At 34.2% G+C, this 24984-nt stretch overlaps 2 protein-coding genes and 1 long non-coding RNA gene across 5 annotated transcripts; 2 read left to right on the top strand and 1 right to left on the bottom strand.

Annotated features, from left to right (window-relative positions):
- Window positions 1-1172: 1172 nt before the first annotated feature.
- LOC141585986 (uncharacterized) lies at window positions 1173-7040 on the bottom strand. Its single transcript, XM_074407074.1, has 7 exons — window positions 6754-7040; window positions 6607-6654; window positions 5613-5663; window positions 5284-5440; window positions 4065-4257; window positions 2802-2892; window positions 1173-1421 (listed from the first exon to the last, which is right to left on the bottom strand). The coding sequence occupies exons 1-6, from the start codon at window positions 6822-6824 to the stop codon at window positions 2816-2818; spliced, it is 597 nt and encodes a 198-aa protein (XP_074263175.1). The 5' UTR covers window positions 6825-7040; the 3' UTR covers window positions 1173-1421; window positions 2802-2815.
- A 1249-nt stretch (window positions 7041-8289) lies between these two features.
- LOC141658473 (uncharacterized) lies at window positions 8290-12819 on the top strand. Its single transcript, XM_074465419.1, has 3 exons — window positions 8290-9855; window positions 10859-11194; window positions 11952-12819. Exons 1-3 carry the CDS (start codon window positions 8304-8306, stop codon window positions 12641-12643), a joined length of 2580 nt encoding a protein of 859 aa, XP_074321520.1. The 5' UTR covers window positions 8290-8303; the 3' UTR covers window positions 12644-12819.
- A 2487-nt stretch (window positions 12820-15306) lies between these two features.
- Window positions 15307-18724, top strand: LOC141658472 (uncharacterized). 3 transcript variants are annotated; one of them, XR_012549271.1, is made up of 5 exons: window positions 15307-15406; window positions 16747-16942; window positions 17196-17284; window positions 17636-17759; window positions 18455-18724. It is a non-coding gene; the product is annotated as an uncharacterized LOC141658472 (long non-coding RNA). The 3 variants fall into 3 exon arrangements; XR_012549269.1 differs by having other exon boundaries at window positions 17196-17308; XR_012549270.1 differs by having other exon boundaries at window positions 17196-17401.
- The last annotated feature ends 6260 nt before the right edge of the window (window positions 18725-24984 follow it).

The raw sequence follows: 24984 nt of genomic DNA, 5'->3' as shown, positions 1-24984 counted from the left end.
TTTTATTTTGAGTTCTTGTTTATTCCAAGTTTGAATGGTTTAGATTAATTGTCACCAAAGATTTCATATTTTTTATTTTTGTTTCTTGTATAATCTTAGTTTGATTAACTAATAATCATCATCTTCTAATTAGTCATTGCGTGTTACTATTAAGTAAAAATCTCATCATTATCATGTTTAATACGAGTATTAAAGATTCATCCTTTACCACTACATAATAATCATAAGTAGTTAGTAGTCTCTTCACTAGGATTCGATTAATCGTGAACATGTGTTGTTAACTTGATTGAAACCAGAGTCCAAGCATCCAAAATGGTGAAGAAAAAGTTACTCAGACCATCGTAAGCTAATTGCAACTAACTTGCTTACCTTTGTCATATCATATTTTAGATTGCAATTATTTTGAGCTACCAATCTACTACAATGGTTTAACTTAACATTTATACTAGCATGAATAATGAAAAATGCCAAAACTAAGTGTGTGTTTGGCCCGACTTTTAAAAGTGTTTTTGGCCAAACACATCATTATTTAAAAGCTAAATCAAAATTTCTCAAAAACCAAAAAATCATCTTTTTGCCCATAAAAATAGAAGCAGCAATTTGCTACTTCTGTTTTTGAAAAACACTTTTAGAAAATTAATCTTAAAAAACAAAAACTCATTTTCAACAACTTAGGCCAAACATGCTCTAAATAACTATTGGATGTTTTTTTCTTGTGGGAATTTAAGCTACAAGATTAAGAGCATGTTTGGCCTCGATTCTCAAAAATGAGTTTTTATTTTTCAAGCTTAATTTTTCAAAAGTGTTTTTCAAAAGGAGAAGTAACAAATTGCTACTTCTATTTCTATGGGCAAAAATATGGATTTTTAGCTTTTGAGAATTTTTCGTTTAACTTTTAGAAAATGATGTGTTTGGCCAAAAAGTGTTTCTGAGTCCAGAAACACTTTTACAAACTAGGCCAAACACACCCTAATAAAGCTAGTTGCTTAAACTAAGCAAGTTTAAGTGGCCAACTCCAATAATGTAGCCACTAGCTTACAATTTCTGAAAATTGAAGGCAAGTCCATAAGTTACACTATTAGACTTGCTCTCAATCTCTCATTAGAGTAAAATGAAATAAAAACTCAAAAAAAATTAACAAAAACAAGAGCAACTCATACTTAAAAAGTTCATACTGCCAATTACTAATTACGGTAGATATTAAGTTAATAGTCTCCAACAAAGTCTAGTTCTTTAACAACCATATGGCACACCAAATTCCTTAACCGTCAGATAAACAAAACCAGAGTCATATTGTAACATAATTAACATAATATAATGTCTAAGCTTTGATTACAGTAGCATCTCCGGCAAGAGTTTTAGGATTTGGTGAATGTAGCACATTTCTAGTTTCCGGCAATGACGGCATCCCTTCATTTAATCTGTACATTAAACCACATAGTAACATAAGTTTAAAAGGTTCATTTTAAACTGCATCTTCATATTACTACACAAGCTATATCCAACTTATATATATAGAATACTAAACTTGTACTCCATACAACCCGTTCATTTATTTACCTTGTGGATTTTTTTACGAGCGTTATTTAAATCGAAGGTAAGCAAATGACCAAGACAAACGTAATATGGCCCTGTTTGGTAATCAGCAGATTAATATTAGCAGAAGCAGATTGGTCAAGCAGATTATAAATGACAGATTGGATTAACAGGTTTGACTAGTATATTTCAATTAGTAGATTTAGTAGAAGTGTTTGGTAATTAGCAGATTTTGGTTAATAGAATGTTGTATCTATATGTAGATTGTTGACGGATTCATATTTGACAATCTACTAATGTGAATATGCTGGGTAGAGCAGCATATTGAAAAACAGTAGATTGAGCTCCAATCTACTCTTTCAATATGTCATTTACCAAACACTCAAAATAGTAGATTGGTGAATCAAACATGCTAAAAGCCTTGAATATGCTGAAAAATTTTCAATCCGCCGTTTACCAAACACCCCCTATATAATATTCAAGTTTGTTTGCCTACTATGTCTCGCTTACGGGTTCGACGGGGAAATCATTTTAGGAGAAGATTGTTGGGCATAGACCCTTCTATTCTGAAGGGATCCCTAGGGTCTAGACTTCATACAATGCAACGGAACTAACCAAAACAATAACATAGACCAGAAACAATCCTAATAGTGAAAAGTTGCCGTGCTATGAGCATAACGAACAAAGCAAACATCTGTTAAATATTACTCAATGTTTAAGTGAATTATTTGAAGCCGGATTACAAGCCACAATTTCATGGAGCCAACTAATCATATTGTCATGTCAATAAACATATTAGTTACCTATATACACATTTCAAGCTTTGAAAAAGTTATCCATATTTTTGAGGTACTGCCAATTTTGAGCACAAAGCACCACGTAAAATAGCTTGCTACCTACGCAAATATCAATATGCTAACAGTCGAAAACAGTGGCAGAATACAGCGTTATAGGTAGGGGATGAAAAACTAGGAGCAACTAGTTGCGAATTAGAGTAAACTAGAAAAAAAAAACTAACAAAAAAAAAAACCACTGTTGAATGTTGAGGGTGGCAAACGCCCCTAGCCCCCTACTAAACCCTCGTTCTGCCATAGATCCAAAAAGAGAGCAATTCAAGTCAAAATTAATAATTCATTATTCAGTTACTAGTCTCCATCCAAGTCAAATTAGCAACCATATTGCAAATCAAACTATCATATATACAAAGTCATATTGTATCATAATAATTTAGCATAAAGATCTTAGTTCTGGTAAGTGGTAATCACCTTGGCCAGGAGTTTCAAGACTGATAATGGAACTTCACACCCTTCGGATGTAGGATATTTCTCGGACAAACATGGCACCCCTTCATTACATCTACATTAAAACACACAATACCATAAGTTTAACAACTTCTTTTAAACCCTCGCTTTATATAACTTACACTTGACAGTCAATTTATTTTAAGAAAATAAGAGTATTTTTCAGAAGCTTTTCAAAGCCCAACCAGAATATTTCTACAAAATTAATACTTTTAACACAAATTGTTATATAAGACGGTCTTTTAGCATAAAACGAGCCCATTTTCTAAAAGCCCAGTGGAAAAACAAATCACACGAAAACCCACGATCACACTTTGATTTCCCCTTCTCTCAACCTCTTATTGGTTGCTAAACCGTTTTTCCTAAACGGTTACGCCATCCTTTGATAATTTGATACCACCTCAAAGATGCCCACACCCTCCTTTGCGTTACTCCGGCCATGAATTTCTCATTTAAAACATCCAGTTATCAAAGTAATATTGGTAGTTAATATACAAAAACTTTAGATGATAAAAATAAAGCAATATGATGACAAAATAAAAACTTGAAGTTCTCAAGCTAAAATTAGGAATTCTGAAATTTCAAAATTTAGATGTTTTGTGAACCAATTATAATTCCAGTTAAATGTAGCAGTGGTTTTAAAGTAATTTGGAATCAACAGATTTCAACTTACAATTCAAAGTTTTTAATATAAAAAGATGTGTTTTAAAATTGAGAAGCATTGAATTTTAATTTTAAAATCTAAAACCCTAAATCAAAAGCAGGAGTAATTGTTTTCAAATAAAAAACCCATAAAATTTAATTTGATAACTCAAAAGTTTTCAATGTAAATACACGAGTAATGAAGTTAAAATCATATATTGCGAACCTAATTGTTGTTAATCGTCATCACCGTACCATAGCTCGGAGGGGAAAGGGTAATCGTTGATGTCGACATTCTTTTATGGAGGGGTGATGCGGTTGTGCGTAGGGCGACAATAATGGGCGCAAACTCGGTGATTACAGGGGTGATGAGGGTGCGGACCGAGGAGATGGCGGGGATGGAGTTCACATAGGTGAGATTGAGAAGTTAATGAAGCATAGGGGAAAGGAGGAAGGGGTATACGTTTTATGTTGATTTTTTGTTTTCATTGTTAGTGGGATATCTCTTCTATCGGGCCCGTCCTATGTTATAGGACGGTCCTATAGGAGAGTTACCGTACTTTTAATCAAGTACTTGTATCATACCTCGATTAAGTGGGCCCAAGATGTCACATAAGTTTACTTTGCAAGAACCATTATCGTATAAGACTACTTCAGCAAACATCTTCTTTGTTGTTCCAGTAGTATCATTAGCTAAAAAATTCAAATGAAAGCAACAGAGAAACGGGAGATGGAAAGGTATAGCATTCGCCACCAAAGTAAGTTCCAACCTAACGCCCTTTAGAAAACAAATCAAATAACAAAAACAATAGATTAGTAATTTCAAATTGATTGAGGTCAGCTAACATGCCATGATCATGATTTTGTAGAAGTATACTTTCTAACTTTCTACTAGAAAAGCTGCCTTTCCACTTATTCGTTTTCAACGTATTGTTTCCATCTAAATAAAACGTATACAATGTTTTGAGTAATTAGAGTTATTATCATTAGCAGATCTATGTTTAAGACTTGGACTGGGTCCCTGGAAAGTAAAAGAAAGTGGTTGTTATTGTGCATTCTTATTTCCAATCCATTTGTGCTTAAAAGGTAAAACCTACTACACATAGTTTTTGTTGCATTAAAGCTTGAATCATTCAACTGAATATCAAATTACCAAAAAAAAAAAAAAAAAAAAAAAAAAAACAAATTGTGTCTGCCACTGCTATATTGGCTTGGGTTGGACATGCAACTGCTTTCGACCTTTATTTCTTAGTGGCCGCAAGCTTCAGTTAGTTGTTTGATTGAACTGCTTCAGTTAGTTGTTTGATTGAACTACATTAGCTATTGCGTATTGATAGCTCCAAAAAGCTAAAGTGTAGGTTGTATTTATTAGAGCACATGACAACTTTTTTGTTCGCTTCTGTATTAATACACAGAAAAACCACAGTGAGCATCAAATTTAAAGCAGTGCACCACCACCTTTGTTGCATTTTACTTGTAATTGTAATTTGTAATATTATATTGATTAATTGTTGACAAAATCATATGAACTCCTTAAAGGTTGAAACAAAAAATCAATCACAATTAAATTTCTTGAATGCAAATTCACAAAAAGCTAGGGCAAGGTTCACGTAAAACAATACAGGAAACCAAGTTCAGGACAAAAGCTGACAAAGTTTCTAAATATTAATTCCAGAAGAAAAATAATGCAGATGAATGTATGTCAAGAAAGCAGATAATCAAATCACAAAAGAAGGGTTTCAAATATATGATGCATAAATAAGCCTGTGCAATATACACACAAGTAGAAGGAAACATAGAAAACCTGAGTGCTCCAGTATTCCTCCAGGGCAGCACAAGCTAACTCTCGCCAGTATGCGGGATCTAACTCCTTCCAATTAAGGTCTGATGAATCAAAACGAAAAAGATTTCCACGAGCAGTCTTAGTGGCAGCAGAAATGTTACTGGAACTTGAATCAGAACTGTTACAAAAAACAAAAAATTATGTTTTGAGAAACAAAGGATTGCAAACTACAGTACAACTAATACCCTAAAATGAAACTGAGGTAAAAACAATTATGCTTAAGAAACAAAATATCGCAAATAAATGAATAATAGTATAACGAATAGACAAGAAGGTAGCGAAAATCTTACAGATTTTCTTCCAGTTGAGTATTGGCAAGCTTGTGCATAATTTCATCAGCCCTGGGTATAGTAGCACGATAGAGAGCATGTTAAAAGCTATAGAAATAAAATCGCATTAAGACTAAAACTTTCAATGATAAAAACTATCAAAGAGATTTGACATTTCGCCCCATGGAATTCCTCATAGGGCTCGCTTGGGATGTGGTCATTGATTTTAGAGTAACTGCTAAAATGAATTACAAAATCGAGGAATGTAGTGAGTAGAGACGATGGAGGAGCGGATAATGTTTACCCCTAAACGAAGATCCGCATTCCCCTAGAGTAATACGTCACCCAATGTACGAGTAATTGTTATACATCATCAGTTCATCACCTCCTCTTCGACCCTTCACTACCACCACTAACCACTAACTTATTCTTGTCATCTACCTTATCTTTTCAACCTTCTCCTCTCAAAATCACTTAAAATATTATATACTCCCTCCGTTCCAGTCATTTGTTGTCCTTTGGTTTTGGCACAAAGACAAAGAAAAGAGGAGAGAGTCAATTACTAGATGACATGTGGACTAAATTGAGTGTGAATGACCAAATTGTTCATCAAATACATTCCTAATATAGAAAGGATAACAAATAACTGAGACACCCAAAAATAGAAAAGGACAACAAATAGTCCCTCCTATTCTACATAACCTTCCCTATTTCCTTTTTCGTCAATTCACATCAGCTTCCCTATTTTTATTTTTGCGGAAGTTAAGTGTGGTCCAAATCTACCTTATTTTTTCAAGCTTGTCCTCACAAAATCGGTTTTGAAAGGGTAAAGGGAGAAGGAAAAGGTGGATAACAACCCTCGTATAAAACGCTTTACAAGTATGAGTGTAGAGAACAGATAAATTTAACCCGTCTCATTCGTTTGTTTACCTTTTATCACAATTGATTGAAAATAAATTGCCATAAAGAATAAATGAACGTTAAAAATTGGGGGAAAACAAGAAATTGAACAAACCTTAAACGATCACGGCGACAGAGGTGTGATTCAGGTACATCGCCAAAACTGGGGAAAATAAAACAATTGAAACAATTAAAATCAAAATTAATTGAGATTGAGATGAAAATAAATTAAGAAACCCTAAATTATGGATGAAAGAATTACCTGAGGCGTTGAGTATTGTAGATCAGTTGTTCAATTCCCTTCACACCATTGACAGCCCTAATTGAAACCATGGTTTTTTCAATCACTTTCTCTCCTTAATTATTTTGTGACACACACATCTTTTCCGCGCACATATTCTCATTTATACTCCCTCCTATTCACTATATTCTTCCCTATTTCCTTATTCGGATTATTCGGGTTTTCTTCCCTATTTCCGCGGTGTGTTTTGTGTGGTCCAAATTCACTTTCTTATTTCTTGTGCAAAGAGGGAAGGGGAAGAATATAGTGAATAAGAGGGAGTATATAGGTGAGATATCGTCTATACTTATAGGATGGGTCAAATATCCGGTTATAGTGGGCTCAAAAAGAGTACTTATTAGAGTCAGTCGGGTTATACCGGGTCAGATCATCAGGTCAATTTAGCCTCGATTACTGTGTTTAAGCAGCTTTAAAGTTGTAAATTGAATAAATTAAAAATAACTCTCTTTTAAAATTCAGTTTTTTAAAGTTACTCCCCTATATAATATTTTTCTAAAATTACTCCCTTAAGATAGCACTTTTATCAAAAATTGTATCATTACCGAGTTGGTCATTTATTTACCTATCTATTTTATTTATACGTATCTTAGTCAATTGTTTATCTTTCTAAAGGGATATTCTCTCGTGTACCCCTCAATTTTTTCATTTTCTAAAATATATCCCTCTTTTCTTGCAAAAAAACTTTGACCGTCAATAACTCTTGGCTACAAGTTCAGAATACGATAATTTTTTTTTTTATAAATTGACCGTATTTGAGAGGTATTCAGTTTGAAAAAGAATTCACCGACGTCTCAACTCGTAGCCGGGAATTATGGTCGGTCAAAGTTTATTCGTTAAAAAAGCTTTGACCAACCATAACTACAGGCTACGACTTCAAAAAGCGGTGATTTTTTTTTCCAAATTCAAATCCTTGATGAGATAATTGGTTTGAAAAAAAAATTACCGTTTTCTGAACTCATAACATAGAATTATTGTCGGTCAAAGTTTTTTTTTGTGAAAAACGAGTGGTACACCTTTGAAAACAAAAAAATTTAGGGGTACACGAGCGAGAGAATATCCCCTTTCTAAATTAGTAATAGTTTTGAAAATTAATTTAATCTACATAACCTATTATCCACTATTCTAATTGTCAACTCAGTAATGATACCCACAAATGCCCCGCACTTTTTTCCCTATTCTTTGTGCCAAAATAAAAATAAATAAATACTCGATTTTTGAGCATTTAGTGTTTGGGAGTCCCAACTACTCATCTTCATGAGTCATGATGAAATATGATCGACACATACACATATATATAGCTTATACAATAATGAAACTTATATAGTTTACGTAATAGAGTTTTATCAACCGCTACGTACGTACATTTACATACACTTGGCTTAATCATGCTTACATGTGTACTTTTTTCCGTGTGTAACAATTATGATTATGTGTATATATATAAGTACGTACGTACATGCATGCAATGATATACTATCTCCACCGTCAAAAATTATTTCAAGTGTAAAAATATGGCTTTTCATGAAATTATACTCTTGTTTTTAATAATGTTTGCCCTAGCCCCATGCATGAATTCAAAAGATTTAGAGGTTAATGACCTAAATATGGTTCAAATGGCACATAATATGGTTGTCCAAGCAAATAATTGGGCTCAATTATCTGCTCATGATGAGTCGTCTTTGATTTTCGGTCATCATCGTCGTCATCACGGCCGTGGTCGTCGCGGTGGTGGTGGTGGTGGTGGCGGTTTGACGTATGGAGATGACCTGACTATGGATAGTCATGGTGGTCACCATGGTAGTGATGACGATGATGCCGACTCGACAGTCAATGATCAGTCATTGATTTTTGGTCATCATCGTCATCACCGCCGTCATCATGGTGGTGGTGGTGGTGGTGGTCATGGTGGCTTGGAAAGGGATGACAATGTGACTAACGATGGTCATGGCGGTGATGAGTCTTCCTTAATTTTCGGACATCATCGTCGTCATCATGGTGGTAAACGTGGTGGTGGTGGTGGTGGTGGTGGTGGCGGTGGTCATGGTGATGATGATGACTCGACAGTTGACGAGTCATTGATTTTCGGACATCATCGTCATCACCGTCGTCATCATGGTGGTGGTAGTGGTGGCGGTGGTGGTGGTCATGGTGGCTTGGCCAATAATGACAACTTGATGACTAAGGATAGTCATGGTGAAGAGTCCTCTTTAATTTTTGGACATCATCGCCGTCATCATGGTGGTGGTCGTAGTGGTGGCGGTGGCGGTCATGGTGGCTTGACCACTGAGGATGACCATATGACTATTAATAGTCAGGGTGGTCATCATGGCGGTGACGATGTTGATGACGACGTTAACAACTCGACCCTTAATGACTCCTTGATTCTAGGTCATCATCGTCATCACCGTCGTCATCATGGTGGCGGTGGTGGTGGTGGTCATGGTGGATTAACTAATAATGACACCCTGACGGAAGATGGTTATGGTGGTCATCATGGCGGTGGTCGTGGTGGTCACCATGGTGGTGGCGGTCATGGTGGCCTAACTAACGACGACACCACGACTGCTCCAGCTAGCAGTCGTGGGGGTCTTCCTGATGGTGAGATTGACAATGACTCACAAACATACGACAACACATTAATCTTTGGCCGCGGTAAGCACCATGGTGGAGGTCGTGGAAGTGGCGGTGGTCATCACGGTGGACGCGGTCACGATGATGATAATCTCAACGACTTGACCTATAACAACACAAACAACAACATTAATAACTCTAATTACAATTACAAAAAGGTGGCTTTGAACGATTGTGCTAAGTTATATGATCAAGCCGAGCCACTACTAGCTCGCTTGCTCGAAAACAATGGGAGCTATACACGTGAAGATGGGCTAGCATGGCTAAGCGGCGCGCTCACGAGCCATCGAACTTGTTTGGATGGATTAAAGGATAGAGGCATGGATGAAGTTGATCATCCTTTAGCTCAAAATTTGACGATGATATTGAACGATGCATTATTGGCTTTGCATGGCAAGAAACTTAAGATAGGGAACACCAAAGCCAATAGAGGTAAGCTTATAAAGTTTTAAATCATTTAATTCGTACTCATGTCATCTCAGTCAATAGTTTACGTTTGCTTTATTTCTTTCTCACAAAATAAAGCAAATGTAAACTATTCACTAGAATAGAGCGAGTAGATGACATAATTCACGTACCTAAGAATTTACGCTAGGATATATGATGACATGGTTCACGTACCTAAGTATTTTTGCTTTCCTATAGAGTAAATACGACATGCTTAATTGGGTAATACTACTATACTAGTATAGACCCCGTGTATGCATGCATGCACGGTATATACAAAAAAATTTATTTTTTCAGTATATTACTCCAATATTATACAGTAGATTTTTTTTTTTTAGAGTATCAATTATAAATTTTAAATATAATAGATCACACATTAATTAATTAAGATAATTAGATATATAATAGAATGAAATGTTTATTTTGACATTTTTTTTACAGTAAGCTAGTATTAATCTATAACTTTATTTTTTCTAATAGCTTAATTTATAAAGAAAAGTTAATTTTTTTTCTCATAAAAAGTCTAGAGGCAAATCTCTAAAGTTTATCTTCTTTTAATTAAATTTTATTAATATTTTAATATAAAAAAAATGGCCCTTTTGTAGCTTAACATGCTATAATTCGGCCCAACTATAGGTTTAGTATTTTAGGCGGGAAAAAACTAATTAATGCCTAGCGATATATTCCTATATCATATATGTACTAGTGTAGATCCCGTGCTAAAGCACGGAATTTTTGAGATAATGACAATATGACAGTGTAAAATACTTTGGTAAAATATATTTTTGTACAAATATTCAAAAATAAGAATTATATAAAGTAGGCAAACATTTGTATAGACTATAAAATGAGCAAAAATGTTAAACCCGATATTTAAGAATAACTGCCAAACATGTTAAGATTCAATATATAGCTGAAAAAATTTGAGGAAAATTACTAGATTCGCCTATTCATTTAGTAAATAGAGGATGGCTTCCGACATTTACAGGAGCGCCAGGGAGGCCGAGTGGAGACCAATACAAAGAACTATTACAATCATGGAATCCGACAACATCACGCGCGGATATCGTGGTTGCGAAAGACGGGTCAGGGAAATATCAAACGATCAATGAAGCAGTGAATGCCTTAGGGAGGATGTTGATCAACAAAGTACGAGGAAAAAGAGTGGTGGTGCATGTAAAAGCAGGAGTTTACGATGAAAATGTGGAGATTGGAAGACACCTTAGAAATGTCATGTTTGTTGGTGAGGGTGTTGATAAGACTATTGTTACTGCACGTAGAAATTACATCGATGGTCACACCACCGTCGGATCCGCCACATTTCGTAAGTATAACTTATACTCGCTCCGTTTATGATCTCAATTCACCGTAAATTGCATGAAATTTCCGTCGCACTATATGTTTTGGGAGCAATTTCTCATCAGTAGTGATATTGAAAATTATATAAAAAGTAAATTAAAAATACTCTTTTAAAATTATGTTTTCCTAAAATTACTCCCTTAAGATGCACTTTTATTAAAAATTGCTTCAAAACTTCAATTTAGGTAACTTATTTCGTATGTTTTTGAATTTATTTTCCATTGTTATTGTTATAACTTTTAAAGTATAAATTGACTAATACACAAACGGAATAGTTCATAAACATACGAATAAGTCACCCAAATCGGAGTTTTGAAGTAATTTTTGATAAAAGTGCATCTTAAGAAACTAATTTTAGAAAAAAATTATATAAGAGAGAAATTTTATAAAACTAAATTTTAAAATGGAGTTATTTTTAATTTACTCTATTTAAAACTGTAACTTTCAAAAAGTGACTTTTATAAAACTGTAATCAACAAATTTTTCTAACGTTATTTACCTTTTTATTATTATTATTATTTCTGAGAGTAAATAAAATGTGAAATATTTGATTTAGAGTGACGACCTTGATATGTTTGATTCCGTCAAATCCTCAAATGTTAGCATTTATTCGAGGCAATTGGCCTATAATGTCGATGGTGTTAGTGATGGTGACGAAGTAGCATCAAAACATGAACGCGGAATTATTAATTTTAACACTTTGATGTGTTTCGTTTGAGCAGGAGTGTTTGGAGACGGATTTTGGGCAAGAGACATGACATTTGAGAACACGGCCGGACCACAAAAGCATCAAGCAGTGGCGTTAATGGTGGCTTCGGACAATGCCCTTTTCTATAAATGTAACATTAAAGGATACCAAGACACTCTCTTCGCTCACTCGCTACGACAATTTTACCGTGATTGTAAAATCTACGGTACAATCGACTTCATATTTGGAAATGCCGCGGTAGTATTCCAAAACTGTGACATTCTTGTTAGAAGGCCCATGAATCACCAGGCCAACATGATCACGGCCCAAGGACGTGACAACCCGTATGAAAACACCGGGATTTCAATCCACGGGTCAAGGATTCGTCCCGCCCCTGAATTCATACCCGTAAAAGGATCAATCAAAACATTCTTGGGTCGGCCCTGGAAGAAGTACTCAAGGACGGTTATAGCTAAAACGGATATTGATGGGATAATCCATCCAAAGGGTTGGACGGAGTGGAGAGACGATTTTGCCCTCGCGACATTGTATTATGCCGAGTATATGAATACGGGTCTTGGATCGTCTACTCGAGGACGGGTCAATTGGCCCGGTTATCATGTGTTGAGGAGTCCTAGAGAATTTGGGCCTTTTACTGTGAGGAACTTTATACAAGGAGAGTCTTGGGTTATGAGGACAGGGGTTCCTGTTTGGACTGAAATATGAAGTAGTCTGATCAAGTAAGGCAATATCTTATTTAAGACGAATATATCCGTTTTAAATAAGAGAATTTGGGTAAATGTATGTAAGTTGTGTTCAATAATGGTCCAATGGATTTCATGTAACTTAGATGTATGTAAACGCAAATGAAATAGTAAATCCTACCAATTGGTCTCCCTTGTGACGGGTTACCATTTGTGGTGAATATTTTGTGAGTTAAAATGGTAACAAAATGGGTTAGTGGAGAAATGGGACCACATGAATAGTGTTGCAGAGAGAGAAAAAGTGGGTACTTTGTGAGGTAAAATGGTATCCGTTATGTGCCGTCACAAACAAGAATTTGTGAAATCCTACATATTTTACTTATCCAAATTCTCTTATTTAAGACGAATATATTCGTTTTAAATTTCAAACGGATTAACTAATTAGAATAAAACGGAATGCATATGAAAAAGCAACAATAAAAATACTTTACCCCATTTTAATGTTAAGACTAATACATCCATCATAAAGAATACTAACTGACTCACTTCTTTTGTCCAATTTTTTTGATGGATTTTTCTCATTTATCCTTAGCATCTTTAAGGGGGTGTTTGGTTGGAACTTTTGGAATGGATTCAATCCATTCTAGTGTTTGGTTGGAGGTTTTGAAATGGAGTTAGATACCCAAAGGATTCTAACTCCATTCCAATCCCTTGAAATCTCATACCAATGTTTCCATTCAAGTTTCTAACTCCATTCCATATTATTACTAACACTGTATCCATTTCAGGGTCGAACCAAACACCCATGAGCAAGTATGGGGTTCTAACTCCATACCACTATGATATCACAATTCATTCCATACCATTCCAATACTCCGAACTAAACGATCCCTAAATAGAGTTGGACATAGGGATGTCAATCTCGTCGCACCCGCTAAATATCCATCCACCCGATTTAAATGGACGGACGAAAACCCGAAATAAACGGATGATGGATGAAATAAACGGATGATGGATGAAGCTAAATCCAACCCGTCATCCATCCGCCACCCGATATTCTTCCTTTTTTGAAAAAAAAATATATATTTATATAAAACTTAAGCTACCCAATACTAATCTACTTACTTTTTATATGTTCAAGCAAACATTAAGTTACGAGATTTTTAAAGCACTTAGTCTAATACTAATTTACCTTACATATTTTTGTTTGAAATAAAATTAAATACTTTTTTTAGGCTTATAAACATTATTAAATCATCACCCATTTATCACCTGATCCACCCGTTTCATCCGCGGATGATGGATGGACGGGTGATGGATGATAAGTTTCGTGGATGATGGATGGATAGGATGAGATTTTTAATGTGATGGATGGATTCGAGTGAAGCTTCACCCGACCCGAACCCGATCCATTGACATTCCTAGTTGGAAAAGCTATTTAAGTTGACTTGGTCAACAAAACATATTAAAATAATGGGTAACGGACAACAACTTAAGCCCACTAAAATTAATGGATGGCTATCAATTAAGAGAAATGTCTATGGGCTAGCCTGCTAAGACTGGTAAAAAAGATATATACTTATCAGCAACTCTTTTATAAGATCATCTTATAACATAATACTGGTCCAAAAGGAGAAAAACTCAAAATTTACATTTAAATATACATATTGGGGTTTTATTTTGATTACCCGATATTTTATGATAAATACTGACATATTTAAACATGTAAATTATCAAAATAAAATATTATGTTAATAAAATAAACTATTTTTTTTACAAGTTTATTAAATTATTTAGTTGGACTTGCTGTTATTGGGCTAGCCTTTTATTAAAATTTGTCTTATATAATAATTTGTGTTTTCATTTTATGTTACATACCAACTTTGATAATAAAATATACAACCACTCTCCTATAGGACTGACCCAAAAGGAGTATAGCCAAAAATTTAAAATTTGTTTTATTTATATTTTAACTTTATTTTGATAACCCGACATCTTATGATGAATACCGACACATTTAAAAATGCAGGTTATGAATATAAAATATTAGGTTATCAAAATAAAATATTTTAATATATATTTTTCAATTAATTTTATTGGATTTCTCTTATTGAGTTAGTCTTATATAAAAAATGGTCTCACACAACAATTTGTGTAAAATATATATATAATTATAAAATAACTATTTTATATCACAAATTGTTGTGTGAAACCATTTTACTCATAAGACTAGTCCATTGTTCAAAAGCCCAAATACATTACTCAATAAATTTGTCAAAATTTATTTTATTTTGATAAACTAAACTTTTAGATTGATAAATTGTATATTTAAATGTGTGAGATTTTATCACAAAATGCCGAGTTGTTAAAATAAAATTAAAATATAAATTAAATTAAATTTTATAATTGGACTTTTCTCCTTTTGGACCAGTCCTATGGTATAGAACGGTCATATATGAGAATTGCTAAATGTTATTAGGTGGTTTTGTTTAGATTAAAACCCGTTTTTATTTTAAGTTTGAGCCTACGAATCCGAGGCCAACGGGTAGGCCAATCTATTTGATGGATGGCCTTGGGCAATTATACTAGGCCCATTATAATTGACACGAGCCGGCCTGACAATATTTTCAAGTATAAACCCGTCCATATCCGGCGCAAACCCGCTAAATAACATGCCAAGTTCATTTCTACACTTCTAGTGAATTTCGTGGGATAACTGGGAAAGAGGCCAGGTAAATCAAAGGGCATGATCCTGATGTTAAGCTTCCCTCTCGTTTTACCCAAGGTTGATTTTATTTCCTTTTTTTTTTACTTTGCGCTGTAAATATGTCTGAATTGTATTGGATTTTAGGGTTTATAGGGTTATTGTTGTTTGAAACTTTGATACTCGTATTTTTTTTATGATGCAATTACATTGGACGTTATTGTCGATGTGATTTAAGGTATCCGACACTAGTGCGTGTCCAATTATCAATCCAATTTATATCTATTCTTGCTTGTGACGGCCGCGGTTGTGAGTTGTGACGTCTCGCAATCCCTTTCATTCTTAAACGTTATTTAAAATAGTTGCGAGACGTCACAAGCTTGTCACAAGCTTGTGACCGTCACAATTCACAAGTAAGAATTTGTGACCAATGTGTAAATTGTTGTAGTTAGGCGTAAAACTTTGTTGGTTTCCACTAGGGAATCCTGATTACTGTTTAGTATTGTTATTGCAAAAGCGCGAATTAGGTTTCAGATTTTTAGGGATTCTGTTATTGTGTTCAGATGTAATGTACTGCTTATTTTTGTTGTTTGGAGTGTGGAGGTATATTGATCATTATCGCCACAAAGGCGTGTGCAAATGACTGTTAGTTAGTATTTCTGTTGTTTGGAGTGTTGCGGTATATTGATCATTATAGCCACAAAGGCGTGTGCAAATGTCTGTGAGTTGGTAATTGAAACCTGGAACTGTCGTAGCGTTGGCTTTGGTCTTTGTCGGAGTTTTAGGTGTGTCTACTTTTTGTAGATATGACGATTCTTGATTATATTACTGAGTATTACTCCTAAACCGCTTGATTTTTATTGTCCGGATATTTAAGTGAAAACAAGGGCGAGTCTTTAGGGGAAGAGGGAGTAGCATATTTGGCATGTAAGAAATAGATAGCAACTGTAGCGGTTACTGTTAGGTGAGTGCTAGCGGCCTAGCGCTGTTAAGTGTTCAACTAGTACTAACTGCCTGCTATACTATCCCATTTTCCTCTAGCTAGCTGCTTTAACAGTCCCAAATCTTCGGCATAAATCAAAATAATGTTTTCTATCTGTTAAGTGCTAGCGCTGTTAAGTGTTCATTAAGGTTCATGGAGCTCTAAAATGGCTTGATGAAATCATATTTGTGCATATGCTTGCAGTGAATTCCATTCGAATAGCCTGTTGAAATGATGAATTATTCATTTAGGATGCCTGCAGTTTTCTGGTTGGAGGTTGTAAACAGTGTGTGTGTGATTGTGCGATGTTTGATAATGATGAAAACTAAAACAAGCACGGATTAAGTGATCGTCTGTAATATCAAATTTAAGTTGGCTACCTATGTTTTCTGCGCATTGTATTATGAATTGGGTTATGCTGATACTGGATCACCACCAGACACCAGTTACCTCCAGCAGGTCATGGAAGTCTATGGAAGTGGAAATCCTATCTTTGCTTGAGAATCTCGTCGACAGAATGATTCAATGGACAGAGGTGCTGCAATCACTAAGCACATGACATCCGTTACTCAAAAACTGGCACGACACAGAGAATGTTGTCAGAGTCATACTCCATGATTCATGAGTTTAGCTAGGTATGTTCTATTCACAATTCGTGCATGATAACATGTTTTCATTAGCTGTCTTCGCGGGCTTGAAAGCTTCAGATAATATTATGAAGGCCTTATACATTTTTGATAGTTTTTTTTTTTTTGAAGTCATTTAGGAGCGCTTCTTAGTACAGTGAGTACAGGGTGAAGGAACATTGATGATATAATATCTTTGTATTAAGTTCTTATCTATATTCTTTCACATATTGGTAGATTTCTTATATTTACTGTTATGCAGCCGATGCAGGTGTCTCGAAGTTTGTCTTCGGAAATGTAGCTATTGCGAGAAAGAGCTGCTATGCTATACAAGGAAGGAGTATATCACATGTACAAGGGGTTGTCGAAATGGAGGTAATTGTTAGGCGGTAGTATAGGAAGAAAAGTCGTGATGCGGGTGAAAAGAGGAAAGAAGTGAACAGTAATGTGTTACCCTTATATATAAGGGTAATTGTTCCGTCATCACCTCTACAGATTTCTTTTATCGCCTTGCATCTTTGTTTTTGACGTCTGTTACGTCAAAAATAAATAACAGTTATCTGTAATCTAGACGACCGTAAAATGTGTTTGTTGTCATGATTGTTCTTGTTCCCAGCTGTTAAATTGGAATTTCCAGCTAGCTATATTACATGGATGTGACAGAAATTCCATATGATTGAGATAGTGTGGTGCTTTTTTTAGGAAGACACTTTGATGGGACTTGCATAAGTATATCATCTGAAAGAGAGTGGCGGAACACCCACCACGTCAGTGTCGGAGAAGACTGCTAGCTTTGACTGAATGTATCAATCAAATTAGGAAGTCGGTTAGTCTCTTTTCTGCTTAAAAACATTAATTGCATCCGAACACCCTTCCTTGGCCATAGGCAGGACGGCTGTAACCATTGAAACGCTGTGATACTGCTGTTATGCTTTCTGTTTCTTACCTTGTTAACCTTTTAATTCACGCCCACATAGAACAGTCGATTAAAAAATATTAACTTGGACCGCAGACATTTTTTTGCCTGTAGATTTCATCTGATTCGGCTGTAATGGTACTTCAGGTATATTCATAATGTTCTGATGTCAGATCATATAGACGATCACTCCAAATTCTAATTCTGCACTAAGCGGAATAATGTCCTTAAACATATTACCCCATTCCTATTGTCGTTTGAACTTTAGTCGAGGACTCTCTATTCCTCGGCTTTGGAATATCTGGGCTTTTGTGTTTTTTTATGAGGAATACTTAAAATTTGGTTTGGTCTCATATGCAAAACCGTCTGATACAAAACTCACCGTCTTTTCTAAATAAATTAAGATAGAACAATGATGAAGTAGAGTAGGGACACAATTTATGTGGGAAAATTTAAGGTTATTGTCAGTTTTCTCAACTCTTTTTTTCCTCTACCCCATTCCTCTCATTATCATCCAACTTTTTCTCCGCAATTCCTGTGCTTCATGACAAATATATAGTGTACATCACCAGTTTCATCATGTGTTTTTGCCTTATGTTTTGCAGATAGATGAGGTCATTAGTCACGCTCAGGCGGCTAGGTCGATCTTGGGCTCTCAGCGGAAAAACGAAGCTCTTAAGCGAGAAATTTCCGGTCATTCGTGGTCTACTTTGTACGAGACTGAAACATCTTACTTTCGACACTTAGTTACTTGATAAGAAAATTTTAACTCTAACATACAGCTTTGGATCCGAATACTCTGTATGCTCGATTCAGTTGTGTGGCATTTTGCAATACTCTTCTTCATCGTATCTAATACGATTGAGATTACCGATAATTTGAGGCTTAATTATTATGCTAATCACGGCGAATGTACCAATTTTATGAAATCTGTTGCAATTAATGTAAGAATGCTGAAAATGTCATCTGTTCACATATCACAAACAAAAAGGAATGGGCTTCTGTTACCAAAATAAAAAGGCTTTATGGCACTTTTGTGTATCTACTACCTTGTTGGTTTGATAGAGACCAAATAATTATTTCGAAGAAATTTATACCAAAAATCGCCATTAATAATCAAAATCGGCGTCAATGTCATACACATTCCAGTTGACGGAGCCTAATTATGACTCTCAGAGATCTCAATCGACATTGACATACAAACAATCGCTTTTCTTTGCCAAATTACACGGAAATTTATATTAGAAGTTACGTGTTACATCCCTTTTTTCATGCTCAATCAACCAAAAAAAGATGTCATTTGTTAGGAAATCAATGTTACTTATGTGGAGGTTATTTATGGTTGAGACTATGTCTTTCAGATTTCGAGCCTGTTATTTTTAGGTGGTTGATTTACAAGCTATCACTTATACATTCGAGGGATGTACCCAGCGTGAACCAAAGATAACGCTTGCTGGTTCTCTCGTCATCCAAGAACTATACTCCCTCCTATTCCAGATAAGTGCTTCATTGTCCATTTCCGTCTATTCACAAACTATCTCATTGTCCGTTTTTGTTAATGCTTTTTCTTACATAATGACTATACTACCCTTGTTACTTTTCATTATTTACAACCCAACCCACCCTTAATCCATCCTATTAGTACTTTTCATTGTCCATTTCTATCTATTCACTCACTTTCTTAATTCTTGTGTCATTTCAACAATGAGACCGTTATCGAGAATATGAGGGAGTATTATTTATGTGAAATTAGTCTAGCCATTAGAGAACTTCCAATTGAATCAATCACAACCATTTCGTACCATCATATAATCTTGTCAACACGTGTAACAAAACAAAAGGCATGTTCAATTACGAATCATTACATTATTATCAATTCAAAGTATTCAATTTGTATGGCACCATCTAATTTAAATCATAATTGTTGCATGTCCTCTCATATATGTTAGTTATAACATAATTTTCATGTGTTACTTATCAATCAACCTTAGGTATATGTAGCACATAGTGACAAAACAAACAATTGATATATTATAAATGTAATGATTAGATATTATGATTATGATTATTATTACCATATCCTTAGTTTCTAGCAACATTTTAATTCAGGTGATTTTTGATATTGAGTTTGATACTTTGATTTGATTAAGGAAGAATTATTTCTTTGATTTGACTCTGAATTACTAAGTGATATATATATGGATTGATAATTTAGTCTCTTGTAAAACTGTTTTATATAAATATATTTTTTTAAAACAAAATATAACAATTAAGATAAGATTATCTATTTAGTGAAAAAGTAGTTAAAATTTACAAAGCTAACCCATATACTTGTATAAAACCGTCCTACACATATATTTAAAATTCAGATAATGTATAATATCGCATTATCAAGTATTTCTGCTTGAATTATTAGTAGTCCCAATTCGAGTACTTTAAATTGAAAATATAGGTGGGACAATTTTCAAGTGGAAATTAGGTCAATCTTTTGGAGAATAATCATGTCGACGTGATTTGGAGTACGTGCATTGCTATGGACAAAAAGTAATAATTAAATAAAATGGGTTTAATTTCAAAGTTATTATTTAAAATGGGTCTACATCACATGAATTCGAGGCTAGCTTTGTGCTGACGTGGATTCATTTTGATTAATAATGTTGGAATATAAAACGAATCAAGGAACTTCAACCATCAGCTTAAACTTTTGGTTGAGATGGTTTCTTGACATGGTATCAGAGCCTGGTGACCAAAAGGTTACGGGTTCGAATCTTACCCCCTCTATTCTAAAGTGGATAATCAGAACAGGCCAGGGACTCCCGTCTGCACCCACACTTCAAGCCCAAAAAGAAAAAAAAGGCGAGGGGGAGTGTTAGAATATAAAATGAATCAAGTAACTTCAACCATCAGCTTAAGCTTTACTGGATAAGCCGAGTTCATTTGAATTATTTGCGACTTGATTGTATTTTAGTTGTTTAGGTCAATGTTCAATGAATCGAATCGAATCGTACTGCCTCTTATTTACAAGGAAAACGAGTGAAGAATTTATTTCGTTTGATAAACGTTTCGTTCAATATTCTCGTGGGAAGTGAAATATCCCAATAAGTTGGGACATTGTCTTATTTATTACTCCGTCATACTCATGAAGATTAAGGTATTCTATAATCACTTGGTCCTTCCTCGAGTAGAAAAAACGTGTGTATGTCTAGACCTGGCAAAATGGGTCAGACCCGACCCGAAAAGGCTGATTCGAGACTCGAAAATGACCCGAACTTGCTTGACCCGAATATGACTCAAAACCCGAATTGACCCGACCCGACCCGAACATTGTCTGACCCAATGTTGACCCGACCCGAGGTGACCCAATCCGAAAAGACCCGACTCATAACTGACCTGATCCCAAATTACTTGAAGTGACCCAAAATGACCCGAAACGACTAGTACTAACTCATATTAATATTATATATATCAAAATAAAGTTTCATTGGTTACAATAATCCCTAATAAATGGTTAAATTTGCAAAATAGCATTTCTTAATCAAAATAGTATTAACTTAAGTGCTTAGCCATTAACTCAAAAGCAACCCGACCCAAAATGACCTATACCCGAAAATGACCCGACAACAGGTATCTCGAAATTGACCCGAAACCCGAAAGTGACCCGATCCGACCCAGCCCGACCCGAAATATGTGGCAGACCCGAAATGACCCGGCCCAAACTGACCCGACCCGTACCCGACCCGAGTGACCTGTTTTGCCAGGTCGACGGCATATCTTATTGAGTCGTCATAAACAAAAATAATATTTTTAAATTTTAAAAAAAATGAAATTTTTTATTTTATTTTATGCTTTTGAAAAAACCGTTATTTTTATTAAAACATTTCTCTATACCTAAGAAAAACTTTAGGTAATCGAAATTAGACACATATATTTGTATGTTTTTAACCTTTTTTTTTATAAAAAGTTTTAAGAAATTATATATATTTTCTACGGAACTAGGAAAATATTCAGCTCTTTTATAAATTTTACTCCGTAATATTTTGATTTTTATAAAATAATTTAATATCTTTTCTGATGTTAATTCATTTTAGATTTTGAGTTCATTTGTTATTATTGTAAGGGGATTGATTGCACTTTTTGCATAACTTATGTAGCCTAATCATTACATTATAAACTTGAGGGGTTTAATCTAACGTTCAGGTAAAATAAAGGAGTTCAATTATCACTTTTGCAGTACACAAACTATTGATTAAGCCTTCACTATTTGAGCATATGATATAGGTGCGCTTGTGTATTATTCACACAACTCTTCAAGAGTCTGAAGGACAGTTGAATGAGAAGGCGGTGTGTTAAGGTTTAAACATTTTTTTTCTAATTCATATAACTTGAGAAATCATATGAAATAGAATTACATAGGCATTTTAATTCCTAAAAATAATAATCAAACGACCTCTTAATAGTTTTACACTCTTTCATATAGGGTAAAAAAAATGCTTAAAATGAATATACAAGTAATATAAGTCAAATTAGGAGAATCTAAACACATTAATTCAAAAAAATCATAAAAGTCTTAACATACGTCATGAATACACATTCAGAATATCTAATTCCGCCATACTCGAATCTCTAAAACTAATGATAAAATAGGAGGAGACAACAAATTTTGAAAGGAAGAATGGTACAAGACCAAATTCATATACCATCTTAACTTATTACATGAGATAAGCCAATCATAGATTGAATGAGGATGAAGGAGAAACACTGTACTATACTGTTGATACAGTCAATAATTAATACCATATCTATGAAATTAAAGCTGCTAAATTATTAAAAGAATCTTATTATTAAGAATTAAAAATAATTTTGTGTTTATTAAATTTATGTATGTACTGGAAAATTAATGTATTGATGCTGCGCAAAAACAAACAACGTATGAAACCTGTTTAGTTTAGCATGCATTTGTTGCAGAAAATGCTAGCTTGCTTTATGAGTTATCACTGCATGGGGATGGCTGTAACTTAGCCTACTCTTTAACCCTTAGCTCCCTATCTTACTCCTACATTTGTACCTCTAAATGTTTTTTTTATTAAAAAAATTCGTCAAATTTCGCGTAATTATTCTCATTTGACTTTACGAAGACCAGTTAAAAGAAGGATGAATAGTAGTATTAGGAGTCGTTTGGTTACCACTTGAAAAACAGCATTAGAAAATCCCATGATTTTAAAAAAACAAGGTTGTTTGGTTGCCATTTTTTGAGGAGAATGTAGGAATTGGAACTTCCCAGGAATTTCCAATGCCTACATGATGTGGGAAATTGCTTACCTACTCCCCCCTTGGTCATTGTAAATGCCTGTGGAATTTAATTCCTACATGGGCAACCAAACAATTTTGCCAAATTCACGCGAATTAGATGATGAAACTTAATTCCTATGAATTGCAAGTTCCTAGGAAGTTGAAGTTCCTTAATCAACCAAACGACTCCTTAGGTTGCGCTAAACTGAACTTAATAAAATTGAATAAAGCTGAATTTAAGAGACTTGAACTCCTGAAGTGAGTTGAGCTGAATTAAAGTAAGTTTAATAGACCTGAGCTAAACTAAAACAAACTGAATAAGAACTGAAATTAAGCTGAAAAGAACAAGGCCTTAGTATATCTGTTTTTCCAACATATGCACTAAGAAACACACTAATAAGCTAATCAGAGAAAAAATTTCAAGGTTATTTTACTAACTATGGTAAATATGAGTTGTGAATCAATTTTCCATGACTATTTTCCATAGAGGAAGGTGAATAATTATTTAACTTATTTTAGCTTATCTAACCAAATAAATTAGCAAAAATGAAATGCCAACAATTTATCAAGGATAGCATGTGAAGAATAATCTAACTATTTAATCAAAATAACTTATTTTACCAAATATATACCAGCGATATTTTCAAATAGTTTGTCAAACATTTTTTATAATTAGCAATCTTATCAAGTTTTTATTTTCAGCTAACTTTCCTAGATAACATTTTAACTATCAGTTAACTTTTCAGTTTTTAATTAACTTTTTAGCTAGTTTACCCAACCGAGCCTTAACATTTTCTTTTATTTTAACTATGCATTAGGTTTTCTCCAAAAAAAACACTTAACTTAATTAACTACTCTCTATGTTCCGATTATTAATATTTAATTTAATTAAAAAATCCTTTATAAAAATAAAAGAAAAAAGATAAATAGTTAATTGAGACGGAGGAATTATCGCTCTCGTTTATTGTCGAGAGAGAATTATTAGTCCAATCTTTGTGTATGTGGGAATGAAGGAAACTAGTGAAGTACTTACGTAGATAGCAACAAATCTAAGAAAATAAGCAGAACGTAGGACAGGCGTGCAATGCATACATACCCAAAGTACAAGGACCATCAAATAATAAGATCACATTAGTAACTGTGCATGGGGACATTTTACCTTTAAGGGTAATTTTAGCAACCAAAGGATATTATATTTATCAGCTTTTAATTGGTCCGGGACCATTTTTATTTCATTTTATTCAACAAAATTTAATAATTGACCTTAAATTTAAGGGATGGTGATAGTTGTAAATAGTACGTAATACAGTAACTCTACATAATATTACATTTATTACCTGAAAAGGTTAAATTTCCTTTTCAGACCAGGGCCGGGCACTCGGCTCGTGTGGCATGCATCTTTGATTTTTGTTAATATGGAGAAATTATTGTACGCAGAAATTCTTAATAAAGACGGATGTATCAGTTTTAATTTGAAACGGGATAAAATGTTTAGGTATTTTAGAAAGCATAATGCTTAGAAATTAGTAAAAAAACTCGTTTCGTCTATCTAAATACCCATTATATGACTCGTTTTAAATTTAAAACAGATATCCCCGTCTTAAGATAAACTAGTTATTATGGAAGGGGTTTTTGTATACCATATGTTAATTAAACTTAACATTAGGCCAATATATAAAGACCAGAGGATAAAGTTATTTTGAGGGGAAAATGTAGAAAAGAACATGAAGTATGTTGAGGATATTGGTACATGAACTTGTTGTGCCATCTTTTATACACGTGTCACATTTGTATTGATGTAATGATTGATATTCATTTTTCAAAGGATAAATAACAAATAATGTTT

This window comes from Silene latifolia, chromosome 6, assembly GCF_048544455.1.
Source record: "Silene latifolia isolate original U9 population chromosome 6, ASM4854445v1, whole genome shotgun sequence".
Taxonomy (NCBI): domain Eukaryota; kingdom Viridiplantae; phylum Streptophyta; class Magnoliopsida; order Caryophyllales; family Caryophyllaceae; genus Silene; species Silene latifolia.
Note: the sequence above shows the minus strand (reverse complement) of the source record. Positions and strands in the feature narration are given on the sequence as shown.